The sequence below is a fragment of the Chlorocebus sabaeus genome, chromosome 24 (assembly GCF_047675955.1).
Source record: "Chlorocebus sabaeus isolate Y175 chromosome 24, mChlSab1.0.hap1, whole genome shotgun sequence".
In the NCBI taxonomy this organism is placed as follows: Eukaryota; Metazoa; Chordata; class Mammalia; order Primates; family Cercopithecidae; genus Chlorocebus; species Chlorocebus sabaeus.
Window position 1 is genome coordinate 55,313,791 of NC_132927.1, and position 17,528 is coordinate 55,331,318.

At 38.4% G+C, this 17,528-nt stretch overlaps 1 protein-coding gene across 16 annotated transcripts in view; it reads left to right on the top strand.

The window, feature by feature from the left end:
• The window catches only part of NRXN3 (neurexin 3), a 1,700,445-nt gene that overhangs the window by 796,136 nt on the left and 886,781 nt on the right, over positions 1-17,528 (top strand). For all 16 annotated transcript variants that reach the window (XR_012091017.1, XM_073011214.1, XM_073011222.1 and 13 more), the window contains one exon: positions 13,387-13,506. Coding sequence is in view for 15 of the 16 variants with exons in the window: in XM_073011214.1 (XP_072867315.1) it covers positions 13,387-13,506 (120 nt within the window). In the remaining variant the exon portion in view is untranslated. The remainder of the gene's footprint in view (positions 1-13,386; positions 13,507-17,528) is intronic.

Consider the following 17,528-nt stretch of genomic DNA (forward strand, 5'->3'; position numbering starts at 1 on the left):
AGCACCCTAGTGGGATACTCTAAAATGTCAAGGTGAATGGAGAAAGCAAGGGAAAGAAGCAGGGTTATGAGAAGGGCTTCTGTGAGTGGTGAAATTTGAAGGTGCCTAAAGAAAGCTAACAGGAAAAGTCTGAGGTTTAGAAAAGAAGCAAGATCACTGTTAAAATATACATCTCTCTCAAAGAATGTAGAAAAAGGATAGGAAGTGGAGTCAGAGGAGAGTTTAGTCTTGGACAAGGTGGTGGGGTCCTTACTCTAGTAACAGAAGCAAAACTTTGGGTTAAGTTTGTAAGGAAGGGATTTCATTTATTTACTCAACAAGCATCTGAGTGTGTAGATGCAGACATGGGCGTTTTAGACCTGGTTTTCAAGGTGCCTCCAATCTGGTTGGGGATATGGATAACTGAAGAATTAGTTTACAACAGCCTGAAATGAACCATGAGGGATACTGAGTGGGGTATCGAAGGGTGAGAGGATGGCAGGTGGTGAGAGAGACATTCCAGAGTTTCCCTGTGAGTTACAGGTTGGGTTAGGATGGAAGTGGAGCTACCTGCAGAACAATAAAGATTGGCCAAATCTCTGGAATTTCAGAAGCATCAACTTTGGGAAACGGAATTTGCTAATGGAGTGGAGTCTGATGCAGTTCAGTTCTTCACTTAATTTCTCCTGGTATGCAGACCAAAATTATATGAGAATGATCTTTTCACTTCTGTTTACAAAAATGCAAGCCACCAGTAGAACCACAGGCGCCAGTTTACAGTGCAGAGAGCACTGGACTGGGAGTCAGATCTGGGTTGTACTTATGTGGTCATGCGAAATTCCTTCCCCTAGGTGCAGAGACTCAGGATTTGCTTTAGTAAAATGAAGGATTATTCTTTGTTGTTCTCAGAAAAGTGGTCTGAGAATCGCCTGTGTGGTGGGCTAAGTATTGTTTCCTAAAAATTCGATATCTACCAGGAACCTCAGCCTTGTGACCTCATTTGTAAATATTGTCTTTGCGAATGCAATTAGTTAAGATGAGGGCATACTGGATTATGGTGGTCCCTGATTCCTATGATGGTGTCCTTATCAGAAGAGGGTACACAGAGAAGAAGGCAATGTGAAAACAGACAGAGAGTGAAGGAATGCTTCTATAAGCCAAGGAATATCAAGGATTGTGGGAAACCCCCAGAAAGTAGGAAGGGACAAAAATGATTCTGCCCTAGAGCGTTTATGACCTGCTCACACCTTGATTTTAGACATCTGACCAGAACTGAAAGAGAACATATTTTTGTTGTATGCCACTAAGTTTGTGATAATTTGCTACAGCATCCCTAGGAAAGTAATACCACCTGCATCCAGAATATCAGAAATCTTATTAAAATGCCACTTCATAGAATCCATCCCAGATCTTGTGAATCAGAAATACTGAGACTAGAGCCCTGAAATTCAAACTATTAACATTATTCATATGTTTCTTATGAAGTTTTACATGTGAGAACCACTGGCCTAGATGATGCCTTAACAGCTCTGAAAAATCTTTAAGTTAAAATGACAGGACTATTTTATGCATTTAGATGACATCCTCCCGGGTGACGTGTGTTACTTCCCATCCTATAGTTATCACAAACAGAAGTATTTATTTTACTATATACAAAAATAAGCAGATTGCTTCCAAACTACATGCTTCTAAACACGTTCATAGGTTTTGTGTTCTGGCAGCATTTTAACGATAAAAATATTAAGGGTTTTCTTTTTTCCAGAAGAGGTATTTGTCTCTGAGCAGTTTGACAAATATTAAAATTTCTTTTAATCTGTGTTCTCCCATCATTTTCTGGATATGTTTCTTTCTTATATCATTTTATCTGGCCTTTTTTTCCTCTGCTTTTATTCATTTTCTGTGCACTCAGAAATTAAAGGCATATCCATTGTATGTATTTATTTAATAGTTTTGTACTCTTTATCCTGTTGGGCCTGTGGAAAATATTTCACCATGAGAATTAGTCATTGCATCTCTGAACCATCCCTGCTACATCTCTTGGCTAATGGAGGCTATATAGTGTAGTAGTTAAGGGCAAAATGGAATGAGGCTGCCCAGGTTTAGTCCCCAGAAATTAGGTTATGCAACATTGGGCAATTGACTGAACTTCTTTCTGTGTCAGTTTTCTCAAGGGTAAAATGTGGTTGTTAATGGGACCCATGTGTTAGTCAGCTCTGCTCAGTTACGCTGCAGTAACAGATGCCTCCCTGGAATCCTAGTGACTTAAATGAGCAGAGCTTTATTTCCCACCAGCATTAACATTCATCCTAGTTCTGCTGCAGTGCTTCTTCTTGACTCTTCATTTCTGGACCCTGCCTGAAGAGGCAGCTCTAATTTGTCACATCCTGGATTTGTGGCCAAGGAAAGAGAGCTAACAGAGCCATGTGGTGGCCCTCAGACCTTCTAAGTGGTTCACACTATTTCTGCTCACATTTTCTTGGCTGTGAAGCACGTCATGCAAAATGCCTGACATAAGAGGCAGGAAATGTAACCCTCCAGAAAGGGTGGACCTATTCGGAAGAGGCTGATAGGAAAGGACAGCAAATATTGTCAAAAATAATATAATCAACCACAGCAACTTTATGGGATTGATGTATTAAGTAAGTTAATATAGGTAAAGCACTTAGAATAATGTCTTATGACTATTGTCTGGTGATCTGTTATTAATAGGGTCTTGTGCAAGTATGTGAAGACATTATTTCTTTATTTGAGAATCCAATGTGCATGCCAAGGACAGTGCTATTTAGAGTTGAGAAAGATACAGAAATAAAGGTCTTGGTCTATGCCTTATGGAATCTATATAATCCTGCATGAAGAATGTGAAGAGGAACAGACAGTTGATGACTTCCAGATGGCGTGAGTGCCCACCAGCAGGGTATCTAGTGGATACCTCTGTACCTGTTCTTCCACATGATTGGTTTTTATTTGTTCAACTCCCCCAGTAGACTCTAAGCTCCTTTAGAACAGTGAGTGTATCTTTTTCATCTTCGCACCCTGGAAACTTTCACAACACCTCTCTAGTAGGTCATCAACTTTTAAATTAAACCCCTCCTTTTTTATACAGTCTGAAAGTGGGGTGGTAATTTCACTCTCTTAGGTAGGAACAGTTTTCTTCGCTTGATGTCCCAAGTTAATGAGGAATTCAGGGTACATGGAGGAGGCAGTCAGCAGTTTGAAGGTTACATCTGTGCTGTGCCCAAGCTGTTGCAAAAAGGTATGAAGACAGCACATGGAAATTAGTCCTGTTTGCCAACATAGTCAATTTTGCATGTGTCATACATGGCCAGGCTTGCTGCATTAGGAGCCAGTTGCATTTAAGTCTTACTTAAGGGGAAACAAATACATTTGAATTGAAAGACACTTGATTTATTTCTGTTGATGTCTGGTTTTAATTATTTTCTCTATGTGCATGTCTTGCAAGTTTTATTTTTGTGGGAACTATAAGGATATGATATTTCTAGTGAGATGGAGAGCTATAATTTCTCAACTTTTCAAACCTACATACATATTATTTTAGGAAGGACGAATCTCATCATCTTAGTTAACAAGAACCAGAATAGAGTGATAGTTCTGCTAATCCAGCCTCCTGGGTCTTGCAGTTGCATACAGCAGATGTTAAGAGGATAAGAGAGTTTATCCAGGAGTAAGACCATTCTGTGTGGCAGCTACCTCTGTCCACAGTGGGTGATCAGCTAATGCCATCAAGCTCATAAGCTGATAGGCCTTGTAATTACCATGCCAAAGAGGCTGCAAATATCCCTCTTTTCCCATTTTTACTTTGTATTTAGTACTTTCTATTGTAGGAAGGAGGTACTGCAAACACCATGGAGGTTGATCTGAAAATGCCACATTCCCAGAACTTTTTGTCTTGGGATACTTCTAAAATCCAATGACTGTATTTTTATATCTATACATAAAGTCCCCCATCCAGACGGGATATTCATCCAGAATATGTCAGATAGAGCCTGAAGGGTCTTTGGGTATCAAGGGCGTATCTCTTAGATTCTCGCTTGAATAGACTTACGCTATTTAAGAATGATGGTAACCTCATTCTTGGCGGTAGAGTGAATTAGACAAATTAACAAATTAGAATTCCCAAAAGTCCTCCATGGTTCAGAGTGAAGAGCTGTGCGATTGTGCTTAGAGACTTATGCCACTTTCTCACAACCCCAGGAGTCTAGTCAATTTTTGGTAATTTACAACCATGGTCGCTCAGCCTGCCCTGAGTGCTGACAGCAGACTACTGCTTTCTGTACTCTGTGGGCTTCATGGACTCTAGGCGGCTATTTAGGTTAATGGGAAGTGATCTATCTGTGGAATCAGAAAGACTGGATTCTTTATTTAATTTCACAATTCAATAGCTTGTGATCTTGGGCAGGTCACTTAACCTCTTAATCTCATCCTAGGTAATTGACGTTACCTACCTCATGCGGTTGCCATAACATTTGAGTTACTGCATGGGACATGATTGAGTGCTATGTAGGTTTTATCTTAGTTTGAGTTCCCTTGAGAGCAAAGCCTGAGACAAAGACTTGGGTGAGAGAGTTTATCCGGGAGTGGTCCCCAAAAGCAGAAGTGAAGGAGCAGGGAGGGTAAGCAATGCAGAAAGAAACACCAGTGTGAGTGTCCACTGTCAAGATTCCTGCTCTAAGCACTGCATAGGTGGGAGAGATGAAGGCGTTGCCGTGAATGCCTCCCAGAATTTTCTGCTTAAAACATCGGAGGTTGGAGTATTTATTCATGGACTCCCTCCCCCTCCCCATTCTTTGACATTTACCCCTAGGGTATTCTCACCCTCACTCCCATTTCTTGGTTGCTCTTTCTTGCAGGCAGGGCAGGTACTCTAGTTTTAGAGAAGGCCCAAGGACTGGCCATGCTTGAAGTGGGGGACCATCAAACTTTGAGCTCACAATAACTGTCACCTGTTGCAGTAGCTGAAATCTGACATTGGCTGAGGGAATATGATGCCAGGCGGCACGTGATGCAGGGTCTGCTGCAAGCACGTACAAATATGATGATATTTTTCATAGTCACTTTCATTTATAATAGACACATTTAGCTTTCTTTTTTCTTTTTTTTTCTTTTTTTCTTTTTTTTTTGCTTTATTAATAGGTTCTGTATGGTAGGCCTGTAACCTGGTCTTACAAATACTTAAAAAAAAAAAGGCCAGGTTATACTCTTCATTATCCTCCTAGAATTAGATTTTCTGTTTCATAATTAGCAATAGTCTCCCATATCCTCCATGCGCTTTACCCAGCCTCACCCTATTCCTCTTTCACTCCTGAGACAGAACAATTCAGGGATGTAAACATGGGGAAACTGTGAGAACAAACCCGAGTGGAAGGATTTTTTTCAGATAGGCTGACTAGAGTTTGAGTTCCACAGCTGCTGACCTTGACAGGTCCCAGAGCTTTGTTCTGCCTCTTGATTTGTAAAGCTAGGATATAGTATATCAGCTGCATGCTACAAAACTAAATGAGACTACGTGTGCAGAGCAACTGGTAGTTCTTTATACAGGCTACTTTCATTCCCCTATCACTTCCCCAGAAAGCTGCGTTTTCTTTTGGCCAGGAAGAATATATATTAAAAGGAAAATTAGTGACTTCACTTATATCTGCTGCCTGATATCTTTCGGTTCCAAATTTGTCTAATTCACTCTACTGCCAAGATCCTTCTGCTCCTCTTCCTTCTCCCCCTCTACCCTCCATAAATTTACTCTCCTTTAATTTATACATCCATTTCTATGTATTCACTTATTAATTCAATTATATGTATTTACTACTATATGGACTACTTTCCTGAATTGGTTGAATCTGTCCTATTACTAAAATACAGTTCGCAGCTCCCTTCAGCTCCCCTTCCATTTCTTCTCTCTCCCTCAACCCACCCACTCATTTGTTTATTTAATTTATTCAGTTTTATTTATTCACTCACTAGTTTTTTTCTAATACATTGGGCACCTTCTTGGTGCAATGTACCATACTTAGTTTGGGGATTACAAAGGTAGCATATTCTACTTCAAAGGGCGTATAAGCCAATTTTTTTTTAAAACTACAATACAAGGAATAGAGTGGCCATTTGCCAAATAAAATTTTTATTGAATTACTGAAGCAGTGAACTCTCAGCTGGGAGGGTCAGGGAAGGCTGAGAGGGATGGCTGCAGATAGAAAGGTTATAAAAGCAATAAAGGGAGACAAACGTAAGCTGTACTTTGCCTTCCTTAATTCCTATTTAAAGCAAAAAATTAATATTAATGTACTAGACCTTTCAATTCATAATTGGATATATATATTTTTCTGCATGCTAGGGCAAAAAGGTCAATTCACAAGGAAACAGACTTAAATTAGAAATTTATTAGGGGATGGTAGGGAGCAGGTCTTATGGCATGCCCTGGTTAGAATCTCTTTAGCTCAATCACCTTCAGCTTCAAAATCTGTGACTTTAGTGCTAAACAGTAAGATCACACAATCAAACTCAAAAGCACTATAATACCTAAAATTGTTGTAAGAAATCTAATTTGTATTAATTATACCATTGGAAAAGTGAAGAAAGTTCCAGTATATTTTATAACGTTTTTTTAAAAACAAGACTAGAATCAATATTCACAAAGGGATCTTTCTGCCTGTCCCTGAGAAAATTGCCCTTATCTCTTGAAAAGTGGTTTCATGGAGAGAGATTATCATAAGAAAGCTTGAGCCTGTCCCCAGCTTACCACTGCTGAGCACTGCTGTAAATTTATGGCTTAAGGTAGAGGTTTGGGAATACATTGGGGACAATATTCTTTCTCATCTTTTGAGGAGCCATTTGTTTCTTTGGAGATATATCTGCCCCAGATTCATTCCATTTCAAAATTGAGATGCTCCATTCTCTCAGCCAAGATGAACGGGTTCATTTTACGCTGTGATCACAATTTAGAGATGCTATTGAATGGGCTGCCAGTGTTTGCTTTGTAATGTTAGGGGCACTCTTTGTTCTTAGTCTTAAGGCATGGGTTAGAGCACATAACAGAAACCATGCAGGAAAGACAAAAAGAAGAAAGAGAGGGGTGGAAGGAAGGAAGAAAGAAGGAAAAAAGGAAGGAAGTTAAAAAGGAAGAAAGGGAAGGAGGGAGGTGGGTGGGCAAATAGCAACACTCAACAATCCTGCATCATCAATAGATAGTGGTGGCCTGAGGTATAAATTAACACTATTCTAAGAAAAATCAGGCAAGCAGTGAACTTTGATTCACACGTCTCAGCAGCGGGCAGCTGCCAGGAGCTGGTTATCAAGTGTGACTCACAGGAGAGACACGATACCAGAAGTAACCTTCTCTGGCTAGTAGGATCAATCATGTTTTACTTTTTCCTAGAATCTTTCCCTTTTAAGTGAGGCTGTTTTCATCTACCCAGTTTGGCAGAACAAACCCTAGGAATCAACACTGATTTCTCTCTTTACTTCTCCTACTACCAATTCACCTCCCAAACCAATCTCCAAGTCCTGTTGACTCCACCTCTAAAATACATCCCAAATTTTACAACTTTCATTTCTACTGTCTCCTAGTTTTAGCCTAAACCATTTTCATCTCGTCTTTAACAGCTTCCTAATAGATCTCCTTGTTTCCATTATTTCACTTTTGATCGAATATACCTATAGCAACCAGAGTGATTTGCAAAACTTAATTGAGATTATATAATCTCCTTACTTAAAACCTTCCAAGAGCTTCCAGTACGTGTTGAAGAGCTTTCGGGTTCTGTGCCATGTCATTAGGACTTCATGTGATCTGGACTCTGCCTACATCACCAGCTTTGCATGACTGGCTCCTTCCTAAATGCACCTTCTCAGAGAAGCCTTCTCTGATCGTCTCATTTAGTACCTTTCTACCCAACCAAGCGTTCAGCATAAGAGTAGAGAAGTCACCTCAAAGAGGTCTTCCTGGAACATTCTACAAAGTAGCCAATCCTCAATCCTCACTCCCCACCCCAACTACTTCTCATCATATTACCCTGTCTTATTTTAGATAGGGTTGACAGAACTCAACCCTATCTAAAATTATCTCATGTTCCTTAATTTGTGTATGGTCTATCAGATTTTCTCACCCCAAAGTAGACTGTAAACTGTGTAAGGCAGGACGCTTTCTGTCTTGTTTATCTTTTTAGCCTCCACAATGAGGATCAGAATGAGCATCAGAATGTGACCACTATGCCTGGTTGCCTTCTGGTGCTCAATTAGCATTTGTGAAAGATGTGAATAGATAGTCTTGCAAAACTTTGGCAGAGGTGAGTAACAGTACTCTATTAATACCCTGGGAGGCTGAAGCAGAGGATGAAGTGCCGAGAAAGGGGTGAGTAGTCCGTTGCTGAACTCGTTATATGTGGCAGTCTCAATGGTATGTTTGCTTATTAAAGCCTGATAAATATTGGTGGTGTTTTTAGTAGGTTTTAAGTAGAAGCAGGGGCTCCTGGAGGGTGCTCAGGCTAAATAGCTGGGTCGCTTGTCTTTCTCACACCTCCCGGGGAGACTTCTCAGTAGAAGACTTCAAGAAAGCTCCCTGCACCTTCCACACCTGTTGTAGGGGGTATGGCAGCTATTCCTGAGCCTTAAGTACTCCAGTAAGAATGAAATGATCTATTTGAGGTGTTTTGCCAAACTGGCTCTAAAAATAATTATGATTTAAAATGTTTTCTCCAGTGAAAACGAACACTTCAAAACTAAGTTTGTAAAAACAAAACAAAACAAACAAAACACCTCCTCAATCTCTGTTGGGTCAGACACCCAAAGAAGACAACCAGAAGCTGAAATTTTGTGGACAGAACATAAAACGCCTTTTTCCTACTTCTCTGTCCTCCTCTTCTTCGTTTAGTCCTGTTCTTTTTCCTTATCATCCCTGCTTTTACTTATCTGATCTGTTTTGTCTGGGGACGATGCCTAATACAATGTGTGATGCTATGGGCTTAGTGAAATGCTTGTCACAGCTCAGCTAGCCTAGCCAAAGGTGCTGGTGGAAGCAAAGGTAAGTTTTCTTTTTTGATATATCTTTGGTGTCCTTCAAATCTAACACAGTCCATCACTTTGAGCATTTATTAACCATATCATTTAGATGTATAATTACATGCATCTTTCACTATGCCTTTCTAAAGGGGTATTTTTCATATATTTTACGCATTGTAGAAATTTTGGTTCATGTGAAACATAGTTTGATGGGAAATCAAGTTACTGTTTCATTTCCCTGTTTAAATAAATAGAAAGATGGTCAGGTAAAGCAAAGTGATTATGATAGAGATATCACCCTCTCCCTACCCAACCTCCACCCAAGCAAAAAAGTTTCCAATGGTTCCCCATACACTTTTGGAAACAGGGCTTTGTGGCATATGGAAGGAATTTCTACTCCCTGTGTATGAGCAAAACCATCTGGTTTAGTTGGTTCGGTCAGGTCTTAGAAATACATTGACAAACACATGTATGTCAGGGGTAACTTGTAGTCTTGCTGCTTATATTGCTCCTGGGGGGAATAACAAATTCATGTAATATGAACGGCCTAGTTTTTAAGAAAATTGAAATAAATTAAAAATAATTAAAATCCACAGTTCACCTTGTGAAGGTGTGTGCCTTTAGTAATGCTCAAATATAGATTTTTAACATGCACTCCGATTTTCTGTCTGCCAAAAGAGGGAAAAATCTGATAATATCTGAGTGTCATCTTCCTCCAAGCAATCAGCAATGCATTATCTCCTAATGTTTCTGTTTGATTTCATTATTGGTTCTGGCTTCTAAAAGAAGTAAGGGTTCCACAGGGTTATTGTAGGATAGGTCAAGAAAAACAATCTAGTCTTTGTATTTCATCCATGATATCTTATTCTGTATCCTCCATTCAACAGAGAATTAGGTCATCTTCTGTGAAACAAAGCCTTACCTCAAAGAGATGGTGTTAGATGAGTTTTCAATAAGGATAGCTTGTGTGAGTATTTGGCTGGTATTACCCAGGGCATTCGTTAAAGGCTCTCTGTTCTACAATAGTAAACCATTCAACACTATCTTTACGAAGTTTTGCATCCCAGAAATCTTTTGCATCTTTATTCCAGGCATGAGTGTCATTACCTGGGAAATTCAACTGAGGAGTCTTAGGTAATTTATTAATATTCTCTACTTAGATCCATCAGTGATAGTTTAGGCAGCCTCAAGAGAATCAAAGGATTTTTTTGTGATCAATATTTATTACTTAAACTATAAAAGGGAAAAGTACATGTAATACATAGATCTAATATGTACCCAGTTGCAGATCATAACTTTCCCAGTTATAAAAATACAGGAAAGTTGATGGTTTTGAGATCTTTCTTAAGTTCCCACTAGTTTCATTTTAAATTTCAGTGTTTTCTTCTTTTTGTCTGAACTATCCTTTGCTTACATGAAGAACTCTTTACATTCATTGTTTCACTGATGCTACTTCACTGCGTTTTTTGCTTGAATAGGCCAGAAAAAGTAATCCCTAGACCAGATCGTCCTGAAAAGTTTGTATATTTCAACTTCAGCTTGTGTCTGCATCTTGCATTACTTATCAATTCACTTTTATTCTTGGGCTACTGATTAGGTTTGCTCCTCCTCTCTCTTTGCCTAGATTTCCTGCTGAGTTTAAACATCACTTTTCCTCTGTAGAATGACTTGACCTTTTGGCTTGATTAAGGATAAATGCCATTGACTCTCCACTTCTGGAGGCCAGGAGTTTTACAAAATTCCACTAGGACTTACTTATTTATTGTTTGAAAATGAATATCAAATACCATTCCATGTCATTTTGATGAGATAAGTATGAATCTTGTTTTTTCTACGCTAAGAATAATAAGAATTGTTGCTGTTGGAGGTATCAAATGTAACTAAATAGTAGGGCATGAGAAGCTTCAGTTTTGTGGGTTTTCTTTTTTCTTTTTTTCTTTTTCTTACATTTTTATTCGTTGGCCATCACATTCCAAAGTTTTACAGTCAAATAGACAGTTAAATATTTGTGTTTGAATCTGACCACTGTGAATATCTCAAGGATAGCATAAGAGCTGATGGACCTCCAAACGCTAGCATCATTGGGCTGAAAGAAAGCTTGTTTTATAACTCTATAGGTAATGTGACACGAATGAAGCAATGTTCCCAAACTACTATGTTTGTGTTAGTCATTTTCCCTTATCTTGTCCCCAATCATAAAAATTAAGCGATGTACAAAAATTGCCTAAAGAACAGATGCCACCTTATAGAAGATGTTTTAAATAGCCCGTACTTGTAGCAGTTCTGCCTTCATAGCTAATATTCTCCACATCTTTCTTTACTTTTTTCTTTCTTATTGAAGCATTTGCATGTAGAATAAAGAGAATAAAAACATAAAAAATCAAAGACAGATTTGTTTTTTCTGGGAACATCTGTTCTTTTTATAAAGTATCCACATGATGTGGTCCATTTTCTTTCAATGCCCTCACTGTTGGCTGTTGTGAAGGCAACTGTTAAATCAATCTTAGACCTCAACTTAATAAGATAATGAAGAGTGGTATCTAATCAGTTGAAAATGTAGGGAAATTCTGTTATAATACATACGTTTTATGTAACGTTGAGACAAACATATAAAGCAAGAGAAGCTGAGATGGAATCTACAATGGTTTATTGTAGAGTTACTTTATTCCTAAGATTCATTGCTCTTATGGCTTCACTCCCTAATTTTGAAGGCATTTGGTCCTTTAGGTTTCCTTACTAAATGTTCAAGATTCTTGTCAATGTGGGTTGCACTTGAGCTTTGGGTGCATTCTGAAAATTATTAAATATAAGTTATTTGCTGTGCTCATTGTAATTAAAAGAAACTTTTTCACTTTGAAAGTCTGTTTATTTTTCAAGAGGAGAATTCCTCCAAACTTGAACTACTACCATAACTCTTATAACCAGCAGAAAATAGGAATACTAATTACTCAAAATTAAAAGGTGTAGTTTGAAATTACCTGGAGATTTATATTCCCCCATATAAAATATCTTCAGTCTTGAAGGTATAGGAGGGAGGAGAGTAGCTAGTGACAGTTACGTAATAAAGCTTTCAAAATTACTTAGATGAATACATATTGACCCTAATTGATGGTTACCATAGAAACAGACCTATGTAGACATTGATTATTCAAGCACTCATTAAAGCTCCTACTATGCACTTGGCCCTGTGCTCAGTATATGTTGGGGCCAAGTATATGGTTTTCCAAACCATTTCACATATATCCATAGGGAAATATTAGCCACTTATATGCTGTTATCTTTTTTTTTCCCTAGTCATTTTCAGGAACGGGGCTTTCCACATATAGACTGACTAATCCAAAAATATTTAATCAGCATCTTTCTTCATGAGCTCAGCTATCCTCCTAGAAAGAGCAACCTTGGTCTATCTTCTGCTTCTATGTAATCTTCTTTGTCTTTTAAATTTATACTTCAGATCAATAATGATATACATCCTAAAAGAATGTGACATTTTCTTTCTTTATTAACTGGATCGTTTTAATGACTCTGTGTCTCTCTTGTCATCTTTTGCCCCAAGTACAATTCCTGTTACCCCTGATTCTTTATAGGGTTCAGTTGAACCTTAGCGTGAGCGTCTGGAGCGTGGATCTCTTGGGACAACTTGGTTTATTCCTCTATTTAGTGGCACTTTATATTAGTCATGCTTTTGTCCTGAAAAGTTTCAGTTTTGGAACTTTACATCATTTCAGGTTTTAGGTCTTTGGATCCTTTTGGAGGATGATGAACAATGAGAAAATTCTGGGGGCCCTTATATTCCCTTCAGGAGCATTATTTATGATGGGGTTTAAAACTTGACATTATTACTATTGTAATGTTTGCTATTGTGATTTCTATGGTTGCAAATCCTAGTAGGACCCTGTGTTAATGGAAATGTCAAGTTAAGGCAGTATGTGTTGCAAAGTCCTTTTCTCGTCCTATTGGTGGAAACTATAAAAGCCAGACTGGTGTATAATGCCAAATGGCCAAGTTATTCTAAAGAAAAAATATTACAGTAAATTTCCTATTATCTTAAAGAAATGCATCTGGATTCTAAGACTTTGAGAGATTAATGACTGCTAACTACAGCTTCCTGTAAATGATTGCTTACTGCCATTGGCATTTGAAAACCTTATATCTGAGATAAAGGAAGGCGCAATTTTTTTCATTACTGTGCCATTATCCGTTATGTTTGAATTGAGACTTTTGCACATGGGGATTCCTACAGAGAATCCGTTGGATTAGTAAAATTCGAATGGACTTTGGGTGGAATATAATTCCTTGAGTGCTGCTGGCTCACGTGCACCAGTGTGGTTTTGACAGCCCTGATGCATGAACAATACTTTGAGAATTGATTCTAACTTTGGCACTTACTACCATCCTTAGGCAAAGGACCAGAGACCCTGTATGCAGGGCAGAAGCTCAATGACAATGAGTGGCACACCGTTCGGGTGGTGCGGAGAGGAAAAAGCCTTAAGTTAACCGTGGATGATGATGTGGCTGAGGGTGAGTATGACAATGGTGAAATTTGTCTCTCTTTTCTCTCATGGTCCTCTCAGTCATTCAGTGAGCGAACAGTGTTTTGCAAAACCTTTTATTTTGCATAGTAGAAGTCACAAATCGTGTTTTCTGTAGACCAACTCAGGCAAGGCTAAGAAGGTCTTCCTGTGTATTTTACAATCCCTTTTCATCAATGTGCGTTATGGAAATTACCTGCTAACTATAACTACATATTTATGGGTCTCTCTCCTTAGGCATAGAGTATGTGTCTGGAGAACAGATGTAGGGTTCTACAGATCATTTTATTATTCAATCATTCAAAAATCACATGTCAATCATCCTCCCATATGCCAGTTCCTTCCATCAGTGAGTGAATCACTCTCTAGCAGAAGAGATGGACAAACCAGAAATTCAGAACATTACAGGTAAAGTACTAAAACAGTGCATGATACTTAGAAGGTGCTGAATAAGGTTTGGTTTAATTAATTACTTATTTAATCATTGTTAATTATCTATTCTGCACCACACACCATTTTATAAGGCACTGAGAATACAGCAGTGAACAAACAAGCAAGTCTTTGGCCTGGTGGAATTTACATTTAAAAGGGTGAGGAAAAAATTAATGCACCCATTCGTATGGAAAGAAACATTCAGAGCTCCACACAATCAATAAGTATTTCCTAAGAGTCTGTTCTATGTCAGCAGCATGCTAGAATTGCAGAAGATAAAATGGAAACAGATGAGATTACCTGTTTCCTCAAATAATGAACCAATCAAGCAGAATACATAGGGTTCTAGTATTTGAAAATAGGACCAAAATATATAAAGAGATTCTAATTTTGGTGGGTGAGATTATAATTTGTCAGTCAGAAGACAGAATTACCCATTTGGGCTGGAGAAGTCAGAAGTGGTTTATAAAGGTAGATCTTCAGCCTGAATTTGATGGTGGATGTAATTGATGAAGGCTGAGGTACGAGAGAGACTATCATCAAGTGCCATTTTACATGCTCTATCTTATAAGTCTTCCCTCTCTGATATTCTAGAGCAGGACACATCTATGAAGCTGAATTCTTATCCATATGGGAAAGAAGACTTGGGGCAGCATGGGGTATTACATGTAACACCGTTGGCATCAGATGTGGGCCCTGACATTAACTTGCAGGATATTAGGAAAGTTAACATTCCTGAGCCTTGTTAAATGCAGTCAGTGTCCTAAGCCATCTCGATGGTTTCTTCTGTGAATAAGACAGTCAGGGGCCCGGGGGGGTCTAATACAATCATTGCCAATAAAATGTTTTATGCCTTTGGGATAGATACATTAAACCTCTTTTTCCTAATTTCCTCATTTTTAAAATTGAAATTCTGTTATTTCTAAGGCCTTTTCCAGCATGAATATTCTGTAATTTGGGATCTTATGGTTTAATTTTATGTTCATGAGCCTGAGTTTCTATACTTCTGGAATCAGGAAATATAGTAAGATATGTATGTGCATGTGCAGGTGTGTGTGTGTAGAGACAGATAGCCTGTGGATTAAGGAAGAGCATCTAGGCACATATCCGGTGCCCAGTAGGTATTAGAAACTTAGCTGTGTTAAGCATATCAGCTCCTTTAATCATCTATCATTCACTATAGCCTTTAAAGGTAAGTGTTCTTAATGTCACTTACCTTTTACAGAAAGGAGGCGTGAAACTTTGAGGACGTTGTATAATTAAGCTCCAAATCCATGTCAGTGTGATTTCACAAAATCATTCCACTTGCTGTACTTCAAAATCTATCATAAGAAAATAATTTATCTTACGATATGGGAAAAATATAATGGAACGGGTTGGAGTGAGGTGGGGAATGCATTCGCTTATTAAAGTCTCCTGAGAAGCTTACAGGAGGTAGACCACAACACTTGACCTGTCCCTCACAAAAACAAAGACAAACAGAACCACCACCACAATTATCCAAAACACTTCGATTACACACAGACATAACTTAGAAGTGGGAGGTGAAGTTCCTGGTCTACATGCCTGAAGCATAAATTTGCATTCTGAAATGAACATTTTAAAAGAGATGTACAAATGGTTACACTAGGTAGCGCCCACAGCCAACCTGAATTAATTATTCAAGAACTGTATCAACTGTTGGTGCATCTGGATCCTGCAAAGGCCCTGGTAATAAGTCACACATCTCTTGCTCACTCCTCTGGGCTTGTCTCTGAAGGGTGACGGGATTCACAGCCGCTTCTGAAAAGCAGCCACTAGATGGCGACCTCACCCTGATCTCTCCTGACAGTGAGTTCCTTTCATTTTCCCTGGAAAATAAATACTCCAAAAGTATAGTCATAAAAAAACGACAGAGCTGAGGATACTGTCATGTGTCTCTCTCAGTCATTATTCTTTTATGAAAACTTTGTAATAAAGGTATTTGTAAATTGCACTTTCTTTTACCACTAATAATTAAAAAGCAGGGCTAAGTCGCAAAATGCCGTTATCCAGTAATTTGATTTTTTGAAATTAATGAAACTTTCATTTTCAGACATGTCCCCTCCCCCAACCCCTGAACTTCACTGCTGGTAGAAGAAAGCAGCCAGGAGGATAAAGAGATTTGGGAGAGGAAAAGGGCTGTTTTGCTTATGAGCTACAATTTTGGATTGCTTTTTACAGTGATAAGGGGTTGGGAAATTTTAATTTTTATTCACAGAAGTCATAAAATCAGGCAATGAAACTAAAATACCCACAGTCCTCAAGTTATTAAGTACTATCTCATTGGCTTATTTAGTAATCCCTTTAATGTTCTCTAAGACCCCCCAGTGTGTCCAATTTCAACTAGTTTATAGAAATGATGCAAAGAATAGGTCTGACTCACAAGAAATCAAAAGCAAGGATAGAAATATTCCTCAACCTTGTGTTTATCATTTATTGTAATGTGATTATATTCTTGGAAAAGCATTAAGTTCGGTTGACAATTAATAATAATGGATTGATCTATGTTTCTATTATTAAGAATACATTACTATACCAAGCATAACTTGAGTTATACTCCTCAGAATTGGGGCCTAATGCTGCATGAACTGCTTCCTCTGCCTAGAACTTCTTGCTCGTACAAAAACTTACCCTTGCTAATACAAAAAATTGACTACACTGGTTTTTGTTGACTTTTCCCGTCCTTATCTACATAGCATATATAGCATCAAGCTGTAAAAAGTCATTTTGCAAATTTTTCCATTTAAAATGTATTTCTCATAGTAATTTTTAAAAACTTGATAAAACGGAATTGAGGAGTGTTAGGTCAAACAAAATGAAATGGAGTTCTTTATTGCAAGGCTTATTAGGAGACTTTAATAAGCTAATGTACATTGTAAATCATTTATAAGTATGTAGTATTTGCTAATTTTTTTGGGGGGGGGTTCCAGAAACTTTTTTTAATAAAGCATTTTATACCATACTTACACACTTTTAAAAATTGCTGATATTATGGAGAAGGGGATGTGGGACCAGTAGAGCTAGGGAATTGTGGACAAAATATGAAGATTCTTTACTGGTACTCTATAAGTCTTCGTTTTCTTAACTTCTCTCCTCAAGTCTGAGAGCCACAAAAGGTCAATTTGCTTCCTCTCAGCATTTCCCATTATTATTCTTTTTTGCTGAGCTCTTAGTTTTGGCCAGGAACCTCATGTGTAGAAATGGTGAGGACCCGAACCTTGACCCCAAAGCAAATGTCTCAAACACAAGCCCCTCCCCCAGGAGTTAGGAAAGCTGGTTGTTCTCAGACCCCTCTGGTAGCCACTGTGGGACATACAGAAGACACAAGAAAATGGTGAGGACCCGAGCCTTGACCCCAAAGCAAATGTCTCAAACACAAGCCCCTCCCCCGGGAGTTAGGAAAGCTGGTTGTTCTCAGACCCCTCTGGTAGCCACTGTGGGACATACAGAAGACACAAGAGGTGGCTTCTACTTAAAAAGAGCCCATATTCTCACTAAAAAAAAAAAAAGAGAAAAATAATAAGTGAAAAGAACATGATTCAATCATTTCAGGGGAAG